At 41.7% G+C, this 20769-nt stretch overlaps 1 protein-coding gene across 2 annotated transcripts in view; it reads left to right on the forward strand.

Moving 5' to 3' along the window:
* The window catches only part of ZC4H2 (zinc finger C4H2-type containing), a 34580-nt gene extending 14543 nt beyond the window's left edge, over positions 1–20037 (forward strand). The window contains exons 2-5 of one of the 2 annotated variants that reach the window (XM_036271291.1): positions 14935–15106; positions 16909–17081; positions 17857–18019; positions 19409–20037. In XM_036271291.1, the coding sequence (XP_036127184.1) occupies positions 14935–15106; positions 16909–17081; positions 17857–18019; positions 19409–19522 (622 nt within the window). In that variant the 3' untranslated portion in view covers positions 19523–20037. The remainder of the gene's footprint in view (positions 1–14934; positions 15107–16908; positions 17082–17856; positions 18020–19408) is intronic. The other variant, XM_036271292.1, reaches the window with a different exon arrangement.
* Positions 20038–20769: the final 732 nt, after the last annotated feature.

A 20769-nucleotide genomic window follows, 5' to 3' on the forward strand; every position in this document is an offset into this window, starting at 1 on the left:
GCACATTTTTTTCCCTCAGTACTTTAAAAATGGTATGCCACTGTTATCTTGCTTTCATCATTTTTTGTTTCTCTGTGGGTAATGTGTCTTTTTTCCTCAGGCTGTTGTTAAGATTTTTTAATTTATCACTTGTTTTTAGCAATTTGATAGTGATAATGGTATACTTTTTTCTTGCTTCCTGTGCCTGAGGTTTGTTGAACTTTTTGATTTGGTGCGTGTATAGTTTTTATCAAATTTAAAACTTTTTGGTGATTAACGTTTCAAATATTTTTCTTTATTCCCTGTTTCTTGATCTCCAGTTATCTTTATTTTGAGCCACTTGAAGTAATCCCACAGTCTGTTGATGCTGATTTTTTAAAAAAATATGTTTTTACTGATTTTTAGAGAGAGAAGAAGGGAGTGGGAGAGAGAGATAGAAACATCAATGAGAGAGAAACATTGATTGGCTGCCTCCTACACACCCCCATTGGGGATTGAGCCTGCAACCTGGGCATGTGCTCTGACCAGAATCCAACCAGCGACCTCTTGGACCATGGGGTTGACACTCAACCACCAAGCCACACTGGCTGGGCATACTGATGCTGATTTTTAGAAAGCCTTTTTTTTCCCTACATATATCATTTGGGAAATTTTCTATTGTTATGTCTTCATGTTCGATAATCTTTTCTCCTTTATGGGCTTAATCAGCTAATATAGTTTTCATCTTAGATACTGTAATTTTCATCTCTTGATAATTTATGTGGGTCCTTTTCATCTCTGCCATATCTCTATTTGGTGTGGCCAGTATTTTCACAAGCTTTGTGAAAACATGAAATGCATTCATAGTAACTGTTAGTGCCCTTGGCTTCTAATGCTATCAACCTTGTGTCAATGTAAGAAACATTCAAACCTGTAGAGAATTTCTGTGAGTTTATTTGAAACAAAGTGTCCACAATTGCCGATAAGCAAAATCTCAATGGATTGAGATAATGCTCCAGAGAATGGCAGTTTTGTACCTTATTTTATACATTACAATCAAAAGAGAAGATGCAAGTGGACTACATGAAATCCATTGGTGATAGTTTTGGGAGGTGAGAGAAAGCAAAGTGGGGGATGGGGCCCTCTGGGATTGGATAAAAAGAAAAATGATGGACATATAAATCTTTTACATAGTTGGGTACAGGATAATTAACAGTCAACAATTAACACTTGATAACAATAACAATGAAGGTATTTATTGTCTCTGCTCTGGCATGTTTGTTGTGCCCAGAGGGGTCTGGAATAAAGGAAGTTAACTTGACATTCCGAAGGTATGTTGTCATAGATTCAAAAGACAATTGACAGGCACAGTTAATGTAAAGACTGACTGACTTTTGTCTGGAAAAATTGTAGCCTAGGACATGACTGCCCACAATGACCTACTTTTAGCTAGAGAGTTTTAATTTCAGGCCATCCTATGTGGTTACTTTAGGTCTTTGAGTTTGTAAGGCTGCCATGCAGGCCTCCCCTGAGCTTGTTGTGTTTAGTATGTTGCCTCCTTTTCTCCACACATGTCATTTCTTTGTTAGTTTTATTATTCTCTATGTTATAGGTTGCATTTTTTTCTGCTTAATTGCACACATGACAAGGTTTGGTTGGATGCTAGACATTGTGAATTTTACTTTGTTGATTCTTCATATTTTTACATTCTTATAAATATTCTTGAGCTTTCTTCTGGCATGTCATTAAAACATATTAAGACACTTGGAATCAGTTCTATCCTTTTCAGCTTAGTTAATGGGACCAGAACAGCATTTAGTGTAGGGCTCATTTTCTCCAGTAGTAAGACAAAACTTTTTCTTTGTATTTTAATGTTTTGTGAATTGTAAAATTTTTCCACCTTGTCAGTCTGGAACAGTCACTATTCCCAGTCCTGCGTGGGCTCTGAGCACTGTTCCCTCTAATCCATTCAGGTGGTTCTTTCTTTGGCCTCAGGTAGTTTCCTTACACACATATGCTTATCAGTACTTAACTGAATATTTGAGGAGGATCCTCTGAAGCTTGTAACATCTTTCTCCACAGGTCTCCACTCTCCAAAACTTTTTTTTAGCAAACTCCAGATGCCTTGGCTTCTCCAGATTCATAGCTCCATTTCCTCAACTGAGGTAGACTGCCAGACTCTGAGTTCCCTATCCCTGCCCCGCAACAGAATATTTTTCTAGGCATAAAGATAGGGTAATCTTTGGGTTCATCTAAGGTTTTTCATCTTTCAGAAATCACTGACTTAACTTGCCTGGTGTTCAACTAATAGAGCATTGTTTTTTCATATATTTTGTCTGGTGTTTTTGTTTTTTTTGTTTGTTTTGTTTTAGTTATTTTGTATAAGAGGGTATGTCTGATCCCTGTTACTCTGTCTTGACCAGAAGTGGAAGTCAATGTTATTCCCCAAATTTGGTTTTAAAATATCAGATGTCACCATTTAAGGCATATATATTTTATATTTTACAAATCTAAAGTCATGATGTGTCTTGAATATAGTGCTATCTTTCTGTTACTGTTGGCCAAGAGGTAATTGTGTTGTTGTCAGTACATGAGCACATACAAACTTGGCCATGGCTGTTCATATTATCATCCTTTTAACTGACTTGTTTTCATGATTGCCACTGTATGTGTTTAATTTAAGTCATTTAAAATATCTTCAGAAAGATTTCATCATGGTTCTCCGTTGAAATGAAAAGTTATTGTGTAGGAGGAATGAATCAGACTACAAACTTCAGATAAAAATAGTGTCCTAAATAAGTCTACAAGAGCTCTTTCAACAAGTATTAAATTGACATTTAAATAATAAGAAAACATTTTGTCATAATATAATTGGTAGCATATTTTCTTAGTAGTGCATAAAATAATGGGTACCTTATGTTCAGTAGCATCTTAAATTCAATTTAATAAAATAACCGATTAGTCAGGATATTAGTAAAGCTTATCCAACTGGGTTCCAAAAGAACAGTGGTTAAAACAAGAAAGAAGATCATTTTTCTCTCACATTATCAGTCTGGAAGAAGCTATTGATGGTTTGTGTGGTTACTCAGTGTTGGAGACTCACTCTTTTTATCTTGTCGCTTCACTATTTATAGGGTGTTGCCCTCATCTACATGGTTCAAGATGGTTCCATGTTATGTACACATTTTAGGCAGTGGGAAGAAGACAAAGGGGAAGTAAATGACATGCTTCTTTCCTTTAGAGTTATAGCCTACAAGTTGCACATAACACATATGTTTTCATCCCATTGGCCAGAACATTGTCACATGGCCACAAATAGCTCCAAGTAGAAGGGGACATATAGTCCTTATTGCAGGCCTATATGAAAAACAGAGGTTCTATTACTATCAAAGGAGGGGTGAATGATTTTGGGAGACAAGGGGCATTTGTGTTCTGTGTGACCCTATGATTTTCCAATTGTTCAGCTGCCTATAGATGGAATTAATTATCTAGAGAAGTAGTGAGAGCTCCATGACTCAACTATTCAAAGAAGGCCTAACTGAACACTTGGCAAGATGTTATAGATGGCACTTACACAGTGGTTGGAGAAGGAACAGTAGATGCTTTCAAAGGTCCTTCCTCGCCTGGAGATTCACATGTGTTCAGGTCCTACCCACACTGGTCTGGGAGTCTCCAGAACAACTTGATGTATATGAATCACTTGACTGCTGTCAGTGCCCAGCTTTGTTCTATATTTGACTTCATTGCAAATGCCCAAATAAATACAGACCTTTTGATAAAGTTCTCATTTAACCTCCAGAGATCATAGATGGGGCGCTGGGCCAGAGCTACAATAACTAGGCAAAACTCTTTAAATTTTTTTTTCTTTACTGATTTTTAGAGAGAGAGGAATGGAGAGGGAGAGAGAGATAGAAACATCAATGAGAGAGAACATCGATTTGCCATATCCTGCATGCCCCTAACTGGGGATTAGGCCCACAACCTGGGCATGTGCCCAGACTGGGAATCGAACCAGCGACCTCGTGGTGCATGGGTCGATGCTCAACCACTGAGCTACACCAGCTGGGCACTAGCAAAACTCTTAATCAGGTCTTGATGGTGGTGGGGTAGAGATATTAGGTGAGTCAGGCAGAGGTTGTATAAGAGAGAAATGATACCAGCTCGGAGTGTATTCTGTTACAGGTGTCCAGTTGGGTAGATCCCCCAAGCTTTCCTATTGCTCCTGCTTTCTGAGTACAAACACAGATACAGGAGCCCACCTGATCTACTGGTAGGAGTATAAACTGGGGTAGCCATCCTGCAGAGCAAATTGGCACTGCGTAGATTAAATAAAAATATACATTACCTTTGTTCCAGATTTTCCACTCTTGGGATACATCTCCCTAAATTTACTCAGAAAGATACAAGGATATTCATTGAAGTGTTATTTGTGGAGGAGAGAAATGAAAGCAGAGTGAGAGTCTATCCTTGGAAGAGTGGACAGGTAAAATGTGGAGGACGGCCACACTTAGAAACAAGGAATCCTGGATGTTAACAGAGTGCTGCTTGTAAAAATATGTATTGCCCTTTGTCTATATTATCATGTGTTTGTGAAATTAGAGTACCACAATGAAATAACTGGCTGTGGCTTTAACAGCAGACATTTATTTTATCACAGTCCTGGGGACTAGAAGTCCATGGTATATATGCCAACAATTTTGTATTTTGGTAAGGGATATTTCTATCTTGTAGATGGCTGCCTCTATCCTGTGTCCTCACATAGCTTTTTCTCTGTTCTAATATAGAGACAGAAAGGGCTCACATCCCTTCCTTTTCTTATAAGTGCACCAATATCATATAGGACCCAACTATGATGACTTATTTTATCTTTATACCTCCCTAAATATCCTCCTTCCAAATATAGTCACATTGGAGAATAGGGCTTGAACATATATATTTTAAAGGAACACAATGCAGTCCATAACATTCCACCCTATTTCCCACCCATGCATGTCCTCACATACAAAATCCATTCCCCACCCAACAGCCCCAAATGTCTTAACTCATTATAGCATCACTGTCTAGTTCAAAGTATCATCTTAATATGATCTAATTAGATTGGGGTGAGATTTGAGAAATGATTTATCCAGAGGTAAAATTCCTTTCCAGTTGTGTAACAAAATTATCTACTTCCCAAATGTAATGGTAGAACAGGTATAGAGTAGACATTCCTTTTTTAAAAGGAAGAAATCATGCCCTGGCCAGTTTGGCTCAGTGATTACAGCGTTGGCCCATGGACCAGAGTCCCAGGTTCGGTTCTCACTAGGGACACATACCTCGGTTGCAGTTTGTCCCTGGCCCCAGTTGGGGTTGTGTGGGTGGCAGCCACTTGATGTGTCTCTATCACATTGATTCTTCTCTCTCTCTCTTCCCCCCTCTCTCCCTCACACTCTATCTGAAGATAAACACAAAAATCTCCTTGGGTGAGGATAAAAAATAAATAAATAAAAGGAAGAAATCAGAAAGAAGATAGGGATGACAGGTCCCAGAAAGAAATTGAAGAAGACACAAATGAGGGGAAGGATATATCTTGCTCATGGATAAGAGCGATTAACATTGTTAAAATGTCCATACTACCCAAAACAATCTACAGATTCAATGTAATCCCTATTAAAATACTAATGACGTTTTTCACATAACTAGATTGAATAATCTTAAAATTTATAAGGAATAACAAAAGACCCCAAATAGCCATAGCAATCCTGAGAAAGAAGAACAAAGTAGGAAGTATCATGCTAACTGATATCAAACTATACCACAAGACTATAGTAATCAAAACAGCATGATAACAGCATAAAAACATACACATAGATCAGTGGAATAGAATAAATAGCCCAGAAATCCACCCACACCTACATGGTCAATTAATCTATGACAAAGAAGGAAACATGCAGTATCTTCAATAAGTGGTGTTGGGAAAACTGGACAGATACATGCAAAAAAAAAAAAAAAAAGAAAGAAAGAAAGAAAGAAAGAAACTAGACCACTTTGTTATATCATATACCAAAAACAAACAAACAAATCCTCAAATTTTATTAAAACTTAAATGTAAGACCTCAAACCATAAAACCCCTAGAAAAACAGGCAATAAACGCTTTGACATTGCTGTTAGCAGTATTCTTTTGGATATGTTTCTCAGGCAAGGGAAACAAAATAAACAAATGGGACTATGTCAAACTAAAAAGTTTTTGCATTGTGAGTGGGAGAAGATATTCACCAATGATCCATCTGATAAGGGGTTAATATCCAAAATACATAGGACATCATACAACTTAAAACTCCACAGAAAATCTGATTAAAAATGGGTAGAGGAACTGAAGAGACTTTTCTCCAGAGAGGACATTTAGATTGACAATACATATATGAAAAGATGTGTATTCAGTGTCACTAATCATCAGGAAAATGCAAATTAAAATCATCTCACACCTGTCAGAATGGCTATAATCAATACATCAACAAATAACAGGTGTTGGTGAGGATGTAGAGAAAAGGGAACCCGCATGCACTGTTGGCAGAATAATAAATTGGTGCAGCCACTATGGAAAACAGTGTGAAGGTTCCTCAAAAATTAAAAAGAGAACTACCATATGACCCAGCAATTCCACTGCCTAGTATTTATTCGAAGAAATCTAAAACACTAATTCGAAAAGACATATACACCTTTATGTTTATTGCAGCATTATTTACAATAGCCAAATATGGAAGCAAACTAGACCAATGGATAAAGAATATGTGGTACATATATACAGTGAATGTTACTCATTCATAAAAGAGATTGAAATCTTACCATTTGGGACAATATAGATGGACCAAGAGGGCATTATGATAAGTGAAATAAGTCATACAGAGAAAGAAAAATACGACATTATTTCACTTATATGTGGAATCTGAAAAAAAAATAAATGAACAAACAAAATAGAAACAAACTCATAGATACAGAGAAAAATTGGTGGTTGCCAGATGGTAAGAGGGCTGGATGAAAACAGTAAAGGGATTAAGAACTACAAATTGGTAGTTACAAAATAGTCTCAGGGATGTAAACAATGATGTAGGGAATATAGTCAATAATATTATAGTAAACATGTATGGTGCTAGGCGGCACTTGAAATATTGAGGATCACTTTGTAAAGTGTATGATTGTCCACTATGCTGTACACCTGAATCTAATAGAAGATAATATTGAATGTAAACTGTAATTGAAAGAACTCCCCAAATTTATCAATAGATATACACCCACTGATTCAAGTAACTTTATGAAATGCAAACAGGGTAAATCCATAGAAATCCATACCATAACACATCACAGTTAATGTCAGAAAACTGGAGACAAATAATTTCTTTTTTTTTTTTTTTTATCCTCACCCGAGGCTATTTTTCCATTTTTTGTACAGATAGAGTGGGAGGGAGAGAGAGGAAGGGAGAGAGAGAGAGAGAAACATCGACGTGAAGGGACACATCGAGTGGCTGCCACCCGCACGACCAACCAGGGTCGGGGACAAACTGCAACCGAGGTACGTGCCCTTAGCGGGAACCGAACCCGGGTCTCTCTGTACCGCAGGTCGACGCTCTAACCGCTGAGCCAAACCGGCCAGGGCAATAATTTCTTAAATCAAAGAGAAATAATACTTTATATATAGGTGAAAACAATTTGAATTACAGTACTTTTCTCATCAGAAAACATAAAAGCCAAAAGAAAGTGACACATGATTTTTCAAGTCCTGAAAGAAAAAAAACTGTATGTGGCAAAAATATCCATGAAGAATGAGGCAGAAGTTAAGACATTCTCAGATGAAAGAAAACTAAGAGAATTTGTCACCATCAGATCTAGCCTAAAATAATAGCTAAAGGAATTTCTCTCAAAAGAAAAGAAACAACAAAAGATATAAGGAAGGAAGAAAACCAACAGAAAAAGTTAAAATATGATTAAAATACAATATATTTCCTTCTGTTTAGTTTTCTAAATAATTTCTGTTGGTTGCAATAATATAGTGCTGTCCAGCATAGTTCTCAATGAATGTAGATGAAATGTTTTAGATAGTTATACTATAAATGGTGGAGGGTAAAGGGGCATAAAGGGAGGTAATGTTTCTATTCTTCACTCACACTAATTAAATGATGACACCATAGACTATGATAAATTGTGAAAGATAATACCTAGAGCAGCCACTAAAAATTATGGAAAGAGACACAATTAAAACACTGTACATAAGATGTATTTCTAAAAAATTATTCAATTAACCACAGGAAGTGGGCAAAGAGAAAACAGAATTAAATAAGAAAGAGATTATGTAACAAACAAATAAAATGTTACACTTAAACCCTCCCTAATTTACCAATATGTACACGAAATACAAATTGCCTAAATACTGCCATTCAAATATGGATTACCCAAGGGGATTAAAGAAACATGACCTATCTATGTGCTTTCAACAAGACATTCTCATCATATATGAACATATGTTGGTAGGAATGCAGATTGGTGCAGCTACTATTACATCGAAACTTTAAAAATGGAACTGCTTTATGACCCAGCAATTCCACATCTGAGGATTTATCAGATCCTCAGAAACCTGAACAATTAATTTGAAAGACTATATCACCCCTATATTCACTGCAGCATTATTTACAGTACCCAAGATTTGGAAGCAGGCCAAGTGTCCATTAGTAGATGAATGAATAACAAAGCTGTGGTACATTTACACAATAGAATACTACTCGGCTCTAAGAAAGAAGGAAATCTTACCTTTTGTGACAGCATGGATGGACCTGGGGAACATTATGCTAAGTGAAATAAGCCAGTCAGAGAAAGACAAGTACCATACGATTTCACTCATATATGGAATCTAATGAACAAAATGAACTAACAAGCAAAATAGAGACAGATTTATAGAAAGTAGGCTGACAGCTGTCAGAGGGGGGGTGGGGGGGTAGGGGCAGTGGAGGGATTGAGCAAAAAAGGAAAAAACCTCATGGACACAGGCAACAGTGTCATGATTGCCATCGGGAGGGGAGAGTGGGGGATGGTGGAGGAGGGTGTGGGGGGAATAAATGGTGATGGAAATTTGCTTCCTTATATTTCAGATGGTTTGCTTCCTGGCTTCACTTACTCTATGCTCTACTATTAATTCCCTGTAAATTATTTTTTATTTTAGTTAATGTATCCTTCATTTTTGACTGGTCCTTTTTTATGCTCTTGAGGTCCTCACTAAGCTCCTTAAAGTTCTCACTAAGTTCATTGAACATCCTTATAAGCAGTGTTTTGAATTCTATATCTGTTAGATTGCTTATCTCCATTTCATTTAGTTCTTTTCCTGGAGTTTTGTTCTGTTCTTTCATTTGGGACATATTTCTTTGTCTCGTTTTGGCTGCCTCGCTGTGTTGGTTTCTCTGTATCAAGTAGAGTTGCTGTGTCTCCAAGACTCCCTAGGGTTGCCTATTATAGTTGGTGTCCTGTAGGGTCCAGTGGCACAGCTTCCCTGGTCACCCCAGCTGGGCCCTTGAGGTGCACCCCTTGTGTGGACTATATACCCTTCCTTGTGTGGACTGTACACCCTTGTGTTGTAATTGAGTCTTGATTGCTGTTGGCACGTCAATGGGCAGGATTTACTCAGGCTGATCAGCTGCAAGGACTGACTTTTCCCACTGATCACTGACCTCTGACCACCTTGGAGGATCAGCTGTGCAGGGCCCACCACACAGAGCAAGGGCTCTGGTACCCACTGAGTCCACTCCTTGAGTGTGTCACTTGTGGAGGTGGTTGGGTGATGGTGCTTTGCTGTGGTCCGAGGCTGTCCCCTGGGTGCGCTGGCTCTGGGGCAAGGTCAGCCACTGCCTGTGTTCTACCCAGGGTCACCTGGCATAAGCCACAAAGCGATCTGTAAGTGGCTGCTTCTTGTGCTGGGCTTGGAGGTGCCCAGGCATAGCCAAGCTGTGAACCAAGGCTGGCTGTTTCTAGTGCCAGGCCTGGGGCCACTTAACGAAACATATGGGGCTCACTGAGACCAGATGCTGCTTGTTTGAGAGCATTTAGGAAAATCTGAAGCAGGACCCCAGACAGGCAAATCCTATGGTAAAGCCACTGGAAACAGCTTTCATGGGCCCAGAAGTTGGGTGGGGCGGGGCCTCAGGGAATCACCAGGGTGGGGCACACAGTGTGAGCCAGGTTGCTAGAGTCTCAGGTATGGTGCCCACCTGCTGGCTCTGTCTGGGGAAGGGCTCACCAAAGGAACAAAGGCCTCCTTCAGGGAGAAAGCTGCCTCTCCAGCCCTCGTCCCCGATGCCAATCAACTCAGTTCTTCCCTGTATGTCTCTGGTGCCTTTCTAGCTTCCTCCCTCACTCTGGAGCCTGGAGGGAGCGGGTCCAAGTAAGTCCATGCACAGACCCTATAAGAGGAGTTGCCTGAGGCTCCCGTAGCCTCAGCCTCCCTCAGCCTCCGTTCCTGCTGGTTTTACAGCCAGAAGTGATGGGGATTCTCTTCGTGGCACTGAAACCCTGAGCTGGGTGCTTGGTGTAGGACGGGGACCCCTAACTCCTCAGGGAGGACCTTCCCAGCCAAGGTATCCTGGTTTTATCTGCCACACGTGGGTGTGGGACTAGCCCGTCTGCGCCTCCGCCCCCTCCTACCACTCTTAATGTGGCTTCTTAATCTTGTGGTTGTAGGACTTCCATTCAGTTCGATGTCAGGCAGTTCTGAATGACCATGGTTCTGTAGTTTAGCTGTAATTTTGATGTGGTTGTGGGAGGAGGCAATACTGCGTTTACCTACGTTGCCACACACAATGAGCCTCCTTGTTTTCACCCAGGATGAACTGCTCCATTGCCCTGCCCTCGGTACACTGCTGCTGAGAGGTGACAGTAGTACCATGAAAGCCTTCACTGATTCCTCTGTCCTTCCACTAAAGCATGGGCCAGTATCCCCCCAGCAAAGCTGACTTTCGGAACAGCAAAGAGAGGCTATTTCTGAAACCCATGTTTATAACACTGTTTCCCTTCCCTAAGTAGAAGTCTTGGCCCTTCTTCCCCTCAGTCGTGGTCTCTAGTCCTTGCTATTTCTTGCCACAGTGGACAGTTTTGAAGCAGGTTACAAAACACCTTGGATAGAGAGCCTGACTTAGTGACAGCCATCCTCCCCAGGAAGAGAAAATGCCACTAGTGCTTTGAGAAAGGCTTTGTGCCTTTCATTTTCCATTTCCATGTGGCACTTGACTGAGACCCCACCAGATGAAAGGTCTTTGGTGTATTTTGACCTAATCTGGGGTTGCAGTGTGTCCTGCCTAACATCATGAGGTCCTGTACGCAGAATGAGGCATGGAGGGTGCATTAGATGACAGGCTCTTATCCAAGCAGGGCAAGAGACACTATGCTGATTTCTGTGACGTGTCGGTGGGAGAGACTTCTCACCCCTGATTTCATTTAATAGTATTAGTTGCTAACATCTTAATTGAATTGGTTACAAATTAGGAAGGCTTGGCCTAGCCCTATAAAATTTTAGTATTTATATTGACATTATGAGGAGGTTTATGCTAATGATTATTATTATAATCTTAGTTAACTGGCAATATACCTTGACACTGATGCTAGAATATGTACACATATACACACACGTGTGCACGCGCGTGCACACACACATACACATACCCTATTCACTGTAGGCTCTTTGTAAGAAAGTTCAAACAACTGTGGTAAAGGAGATAACCATAGCAGAAGAGTTGGACAGAGTGGGGAGGGAAGGTTACTATCATTTGTCAACCTCCAACCATGTGCCACATACTCGGTTTGGGGACACTACATGGTTTAGATCATTTTAACCCTCAGCACATAACCTGTAAAGTAGGTGCTGTTCTTATTCCTGTGTTACTGATGAGGAAGTGAAGTGAGAGAATCAGATTATGGCATTCTCCTGCTGCTTAGAATGCTACAATGATTACCCTTTCCCCAGAGGATAAAAATCCTAACTCCTCATCCCAATCTCCAGGATGCGTTCTGGCATCCTCCCTAGATTCGTCTCAAACCCCCTCCCGCTTGCAGTATATGCTCCAGCTACACTGACCTTTATTCAGTTCCTGTAATGTTCCATATTCTTTTCTGTACTAGGGCCACTGCTTAGGTTATTCTCTCTGCCTGCACTGCTCTCCTCTGTGTCTGCCTGCATTTACCAGTCCTTCCTGTGCGTTCTCCAGGTCTTATCATAACGTCACATCCTCAAGTGTCAGGAAAACTTCCACCGACTGCCCCCTTTGCTCTACGATGTCCTTCAGACTGTGTTAGATCCCTTTGTTGTGTCCTTCTGATGCATTCTGCATTCCGTTCCTACTACTCGTTACATAGTTTTACATGTAACAGTGTGTTCAGGATCTATTTTACTTGTCAGATGAAGCTTCCTATTTACAGACTATCCTATTCTTTGCTCCATCTGTAGCACCTAGTACAGTGCTTGACACATGGTAGATGTTCCATAAATATTTGTTGCATTAATGTTTATTTAAATTATAATTGGTATATAATAGGTACTCAATAAATATAGTTACACTATAAATATAGTTGTTATTATTATTGTCCAAGGACAAATATCTAGTCAAGGGCAGAACCAGGATTTATACCGAGGTCTGAATCCAAAGCCCATGTTTCTTTCACAATATGGCTCTGCCTGCAGATATGAGTTCTAGGCTGAGCACTGCCACAACCTGGCTGTGTGACTTAGGATGAGACATTATATCGCATCTATAAGTTGCGGTACAGATAGGCAAATTTCAGATTGTTCTTTGTGTAACCTAGAGGAGGAGAATAGAAGTTTATATAGGACTGGGTCTAAATAGTTAAGTAACTGACCATTGCAAAATCATTATCATCCCTCTGCAAGACAGTTAAATAGGTATACCAATAACCCTCAATACATTCATGCCCTGTAGCCTGGGTAACCCTCCTCAGGTAGTGTGGACTAATGGGTGGTGTTAAAGAGCCCTGGGTTTAAATCCCAATATCCCCTTTACTACCTCTCTGGTCTTGGACAAGTTAATACCTGAACCTTATTTCCTTCTTTACAATGGGATAATAACATCTATGTTCTTACCTTTTTCTATGGTAAAAACAATATAATAACAAGAAAATAAGTTTTTTTAATGTAGAAAGAAAAAAATTCTCCCATACCCACACAATTCTTTCTGTGTGATTTTGTGCCATGAGGGCTACTTCTTAAGGCAGGAGCCACAGGCAATGTTTAGAAAGGAGAGAAAGACTGAAGACAGAAATAGGCCGAGGTCAGAGACCAGAGTCTAGGGTGAGGAACAAGAGCCCCCTTGGGTGGGCTGGAGCAGAAGAGAAAGCTAGCTCCCGAGGCAGAACAAAGGAGATGCCAAATTGGAGTAATGAATAATGGCTAGGCAGGACCTGACAACGGGAGTAGAAAGCCAGTAGGAAGAAAACAATGGGCCCCCTACAAGCCTCCTTCCAAAAGTTTGTGGCCTTTTCATTTAGGCATGCTTCACATAGTCTTAAAGAGCCTTAAAATTGTACCCCTGCCAGTTCCTTTTCTTGTTTAGTCACATGCATGTATTTTGAAATTGGAATGTTAGGATAAATAGTTTTTCTTTTTTTTCTTTATTGACTTTAGAGAGAGAGGAAGGGAGAGGGAGAGAGAGATGGAAACATCAAGGAGAGAGAATATCGACTGGCTGCCTCCTGCATGCCCCCCACTGGAGATCGGGCCCGCAACCTGGGCATGTGCCCTGACCGGGAATCGAACCAGCGACCTCTTGGTGCATGGGTCGACGCTCAACTACTGAGCCACACCGGCTGGGCAATAGTTTTTCTTTTTTTAAAAATAGTTTTTCTTTATTGATTTTAGAGCGAGAGATAGAAACAGGGAGAGGGAGAGAGAGATGGAAACATCAACCAGCTGCCTCCTGCACGCCCCCCACTGGGGATCAGGCCGACAACCTGGGCATGTGCCCTGACCGGGAATCGAACCAGGGACCTCTTGGTGCATGGGTTGATGCTCAACCAGTGAGACACACTGGCCGGGCGCATAGGTTTTCATTGAGTAGCATATCTTCAATATTTTTCAAGTCACAAGTTTTCATGATGATTCCTTTTAATGGCTGCCAAATATTCCAATTTTGCCCATAATGCAGAAAGCACATTCCTGTGTATTAACTTTTTTGCTTCCTTGAATTGTTTTCTTAGAGTAAATTCCCAGGTGTGGGATTACTGAGTCAGAAGGTATGCAATTGGGATATAACAATCAGAAATGGGTTTTATTTTTTAAGAAAAGAAATGAGCTACAGTTCTTTTTGTCATGCTCTTCTGGAACTGATGAGTGGACCTTATCAAGCTGTGCTGTTCAATATGAGAGCCATTAACCACATGTAGCTGTTTAAATTTAAAGTTTGATGAATTAAAATCAGATAAAGTTCAAAATTTAGTTCCTCAGTTGCACTGGCCACATTTCAAGTGCTCAGTAACTACATGTGTCGCCCTGGCCGGTTTGGCTCAGTGATTGGAGAGTCAGCCTGTGGACCAGAGAGTCCTGGGTTCGGTTCCTGCTAGGGGCACGTACCAAAAAAAAGAAAAATACATGTCTCTAGTGGCTACCGTGTTGAAAAGTATAGATACAGAACATTTCTATCATTGTAGAAAATTTATTAGACAGTACTGCTCTAGTTTCTCAAGAAGTCATGGTTGACATCTTGGATGGGAACTAAAACCTGTCCCATGTTTGCAAATGCCCCACAAAGTAGCAAAATTATATCCACTTGAGACCCACTGAGCTTTTATCTTAGAACAAAGAATCTCCTAACGTTTTTGGGGTGGCTTCAGGTTGGCTCTTCTTGGAGAGAGGGAAGCTTAGAAAGATTGCCCTGGCTCAAAGCCTAACTCTGTACTCCATTCTTACTTTCCTCCCTCCTTCTGGTCGGTATCCTGGTTTTGGGGAATCGCAGGAATAAGACGCTGCAGATGGAGAAGATCAAGGCTCGTTTGAAGGCTGAGTTTGAGGCCCTTGAATCAGAGGAGAGACACCTGAAAGAATACAAACAGGAAATGGACCTCCTGCTGCAAGAAAAGATGGCCCATGTGGAGGAACTCCGATTGATCCATGCTGACATCAATGTGGTATGTGTCTGGCTGCCTAAAACCTACCTCTGGACCCTTTGAGGAATAGGTAATAGTGATTGTTGTACCCTTTCCTTAAGATGTGATTGTGGTCAACTTGGGGGAGTAGGCTGTGGTAGAGTGGAATAATCCAGTAGTTCTGAGATCCAGCCTGGCTCTATCACTGATTGGCTGTATATCACTGGACAACTCCCTACTTCTTCCTGGGCCTTATTTTCCCTCTGTGTACCATGAGAGGAATTTAGTCACATCTAAGGTCTCTTTCAGCTCTGATGGGCTTATTATTGGAGTCTGGGAGTTAGGAGCTAGCCTTGATGTAAAGCAGAGCAGGCAGTTGACTCTGGGGTCTAGCCTAAAGGGCTCCAACGTTTCTGTAACTAAGCCAAAAAAAAATTATGTCTGCTGGACTGCCAAAGTGGGGCCCCTCTTTAGAGTGTCTTTTTTGGAGATTCTTGGAACATGGTGAATGAACCATGCTAATGTGATTAAGTTCCCGACTTTTTGGAGTTACTCAAGCAGAGGCTGAATCATCATCTATCTGGGCTGCAGTACTGATTCCTTCACCAGAAGAGATATTGGAGGTGTTGACCTGTAAGGTCCTTTCCAACTCTTAGAGCCTATGACAATGAGAAGTCTTTTAAAAAAATTATATTTGAGGGAGTTTCTATTCTTGGGAAATTCGCTTCTGTGCAATTATTATTTCCTGATTTTTCTGAATGCATTTGAAGAGTATGTAGTTGGGGTTTTTTGTGTCACAAGATCACATGATTCCAGGGTCTCATGAGGAATTGGCAGTTCTGGTGCCAGTGAACCCAAGGATACAGAGCCAATGAAATGAACAAGATATTAGCCACAGGGGCTAAAAATCTAGGCGAGTGGATGTCAAACTTGAATATTCATCAGAGTCACATGTAAGGGTGGTTAAAGCAGGTTGTTGAACTCCACTGTCAAGTTTCTGACTCCGTATGTCCCACATTGTGCTAGAGAATTTGCATTCCTAATGAGTTCCTGGGTCATGCTGCTGCTGCTGATCTGGTAACCACATTTTGAGAACCATTAATTTAGGAGAAAGGCCACTGGCCTGGGAGGCAGAAGCCCTGAATTTTTTTTTTTTTTTTTATCCTGACCCGAGGATATTTTTCCATTTTTTGTACAGATAGAGTGGGAGGGAGAGAGAGGAAGGGAGAGAGAGAGAGAGAGAAACATCGACGTGAAGGGACACATCGAGTGGCTGCCACCCGCACGACCAACCAGGGCCGGGGACAAACTGCAACCGAAGTACGTGCCCTTAGCGGGAACCGAACCCGGGTCTCTCCGGACCGCAGGCCAACGCTCTAACCGCTGAGCAAAACTGGCCAAGCCCTGAATTTTTATCTAGGCTTTTCCCCTAAGAAGTATTTCTCTGAGGAACTTCCTTCTCTCTGAGTCAATTACCTAATCTGTACACCGGCGGTGAGGTATACTAAATGAGCTCTAAAGGCCCTGCCAGCTCAAAAATGCTGTATTTGTATAGTAACTGCCATTTATTGAATCTTTATTCTGTTAGTCCCTGTACTGAGAGCTTTATATAAATTTAATCATTGAATATTCACCAAGATTATATGAGGTAGGCACTAGTATTATTACTATTACACAGATGAAGAAACTGAGACTTGACAAGAGTCATATAGAATACAAATCAGATTGAGGATTCGACCTTATGTTGGTCTGGCTCTGGAGCCTGTGCTGTTATCCACTCACCTACACAGAGTCATCAAGAATCTTGGGGTTTTTCTCTGTGCCTACCTCACTCTGTGTTTCAGATGGAAAATACCATCAAACAGTCTGAGAATGACCTAAACAAGCTACTGGAGTCTACCCGCCGGCTACATGATGAGTATAAGCCACTGAAGGAACATGTGGATGCCCTGCGCATGACTCTGGGCCTGCAGAGGCTCCCTGACCTATGTGAAGAAGAGGAGAAGCTCTCCTTGGAGTAAGCAGCCTTCCCCCTGTCCTCTAGCATACACAACCCCACCCCCACCCCCCACACACGGCTTGGTCTGAAAGTCAGTCCTGGCTCCAGGCCTGCCAGTGGCTGACTCACTGCATGACCTTGGGCATGTTCCTGTGCTGAGCTGTTACAAAAAAAGAAGGATGATTAGACTAGAATTACTAGATGGTTTTTGAAATTATTTGTGCAATATTAACAATACAAGACTATGTTTATTACATTGCATGTGTGTGCACACTCACGTGCCCGTGTGTGTCCAGAAACCTTTGAAAATACAGAAGGCTGAGCTTTCATGGTCTCCAAGGTCTAGCCTGGAACCTCACCTTAAGACCCAGAGGCTCGCCTTGCAGAGAGACAGAGTTCAGTTTAGGAGAAGAAAAAACACTTCTTTAAGGTCGAGCAGGCTGCCTGTAGAAGTGGTCAGTTTCTTATTCCTAGAGGTATGCCAGTAGCGGCCTGAGGTCACAATACAAATACTGCACAGAACATGAGATGAGGATCAGTAAGTGCCCTTTGGGGACTTTGCTAACCCAGGGATTTATTTATTTTCTGGGTCTGTCAGAGCAAGGAGCAAGAGGATTACCTTTCCTGGCAGACAATGGGTCTTGTACCCAGGGAGGAGAACCTTGTGCTGGGGAGGGTGCAGGAACTCTACAGTGAGCCACACCCCAATCTCCTTGGTTCTGTGGCATGGATTATTTAAGAGGGACAAGCTTCTTATTTTCAATGATCCAGCTAATGTCTCTCATCTCCAAAGTTACTTTGAGAAGCAGAAAGCAGAGTGGCAGACGGAGCCTCAGGAGCCCCCCATCCCCGAATCCCTGGCCGCCGCAGCAGCTGCTGCCCAACAACTTCAAGTGGCCAGAAAGCAGGACACCCGGCAGACAGCCACCTTCAGGCAGCAGCCCCCACCCATGAAGGTAAGTAAGCTAGGTAGGAGCTGTGGAAGAAGCAATTTATCCTTTTTTTAATCCTCGCACGAGGATATTTTTCCATTTTTATCTTCAGATAGAGTGAGAGGGAAAGAGAGAGAAACGTCAATGTGAGAGAGTCACATCGATTGGTTGCCTCCCGCACAACCCCGACCAGGGCTGGGGACCCAGCCGCAACCGAGGTACATGCTCTTGACCAGAATCAAACCCGCAACTCCCTGGTCCACGGGCCAACACCATAACTGCTGAGCCAAACCGGCCAGGGTGCAATTTATCCTTAAGCAGCCTTGTGGAAGGCTGGTTTGGGGGTATTGGCTTCACTTGTTTGAGGCTTTTCTAAAGCAGCCGTTGTTTTGGATACAGAAGAAATGGTGTGTGGTGTGTGTGCCGGAGTGGACCTGCTTGTCTTGCCACCTCACACTCCCAGGGGAGTTAGAATGCAGGGAAATTGGCCGGCTCTGCTAAACTACATTTTTTTTAAAAGTTAGAAACGTGACTGGTACAAATATATAGTAAGCATGTATCTTTAATGATGGAGCCTACAGGATTACAAAGCTGGTTCCAAGAGCATTTGAGGAACAGATAATTATATAGTCAGGAAAGGAAAGGAATGCTGAAATAGATTTGCAAGTTAAACACAGAACTGGTTTATGTCCTACCCGGCAAGAAAACTGTAACATTTGTGATTATTTTTCTTCAGAACAGAAATAATCTACATCTCTATTGGACAAAAACCATTTGTAGTTTATCAGCGTAAGTCACAGAGTTTGGGCCCTGATCGATAATAAATAGTAAAAAAAAAAAAGTAAATAGTCAAACAAAGGGCCATCCTCCAAGAGCAGGGGTTAGCAAACTAGAGCCCACAACCGGTCTGAACTGTTTCTTGTTTTTGTAAATAAACTTTTTTTTTTTAATCTACAAGCATGCCTATTGGTGTCTTGTCTATAGATTATTCCGTGTAAAACGGATAGTATTGAGTAGTTACAACTAAGACTGTATGACCTGAAAAGTCTAAAATATTTACTATTTTGATCTTTGCAGAAAATGTTGACTGATACCTAAGAGAATTGATTCTTCAGTGGGCCTGTTAAACCATGCTCCAGTATAATGCTAAATGGATACGCAATTCTCATTTTATCTTATTTCCAAGTTTTGGACGTTATTCCTCAATACCAGTTTTTGACCCTCACTCCCTTATATCTTTTACATCCCTTATATTCAGCACTGATCTCTCTTCGTGGGTCTTACTCACTGATTACTGCTCCTTCCTGTTGGGAAAATCATAATTGTTTTTCTGGAACCCTGGGAATCGAAAGGCTGAACCCCAGCCTAGAAGAATCTGACCACTAACTTTCTTTGTCCTGTGTACTCCACCAGGCCTGCTTGTCATGTCATCAGCAAATTCACCGGAACGCACCTATATGCCCTCTGTGCAAAGCCAAGAGTCGGTCCCGGAACCCCAAAAAGCCAAAACGGAAGCAGGATGAATGAAGAAAGGGAGAACACATAGAGCTCTGCTGCTCATAACCCCTCCCCTTGGCCAGTGATTGACGTCCTGATGTGAAGCAACCCTTCCCCACCTCTACCAAGTCTCCTATTTAATGTGATGGAAGCACAACCCTTCTCTCACTTTGCTGGTATTTCTTTCTGCTCTTGGGGTTTCTGGTTCAGGAAGAGATGTGGTTCAGGTGCTAATAATAGTATGTCTGATAATCCCTTCTTTCCCTCACTTTTCAACCCCTGCTCTTGTTTGGACCTGAGGATAGGGCAGAAGGCCCACATGTGTTTCTTTGTATCTTCTGCCTGAGGGCTGATACCTAAGGGACCTAAGGTCTGAGGGTTGGGGGAGGCCCATATCTTGTTTTGTGTAAAGTGTGCCCCTCCCTGACTTTTGCCTTAGGCTTTGAAAGGACAACAGTCTTCTTCCTGGACTTTTTAATAGGCTTGGTGCATATATCTTCTCTACTCTCATCTTCAAGGCTCAGAGGTAATTTGGACAAGCCCTCTTTTTTTTTTTTTTTTTCCAAATCCTTACCCGAGGATATTTTTCCATTTTTGTTCAGATAGAGTGGGAGGGAGAGAGAGAAAGAGAGAGAAACATCAATGTGAGAGGGACACATCTAGCGGTTGCCTCCCGCTCCACCCACCCAACCAGGGCCAGGATGAATCGCAACTGAGGTACCTGCCCTTGACCGAAATTGAACTCTCGACTCATTGGTCCACGGGCCACGGAGCCAAACTGGCCAGGGCGACAAGCCCTCTTTTTTATATTCATTTTGGAGGTCTGGCTGTTATTACTAAGTACACCATCCCACGCCCCCACTCCCAGTCTCCCAGATATACAAATGTTCTCAGATACCAGGCTGTGTGTCTGGGGTTCCTGAGGTCTGCAGCCTTTCTCCCATAGTCTTGGTTTTTGAAAATCAGTAGGCATTCCCCACAGTGAAAGGAAGATGGAACTATACCCGCTTCACAAGTCCTGCCTAATTCACTGCCAAAGTGATTGGGCTAGGGCTCTACTATAGGGCCTGCCTTAGGCTTAGATGAGCCCCAGGCTGACAACTGTGTTGCCTTTTGTTCAAAACCTTTACTCTTGGCACTTACTCAATTTTATATCTTAAGGGTCATAGGAGGGGCTTGAGATTCAAGTGAATGGCAGTTACTTTACCCATGTGAGTGGGTGGACTTCTCCATTCATCCCTCCTTCTCTTGGGTCTTCCCTCTTCACTAAGGCAGCC

This window comes from Molossus molossus, unplaced genomic scaffold, assembly GCF_014108415.1.
Source record: "Molossus molossus isolate mMolMol1 unplaced genomic scaffold, mMolMol1.p scaffold_m16_p_2, whole genome shotgun sequence".
NCBI lineage: Eukaryota > Metazoa > Chordata > Mammalia > Chiroptera > Molossidae > Molossus > Molossus molossus.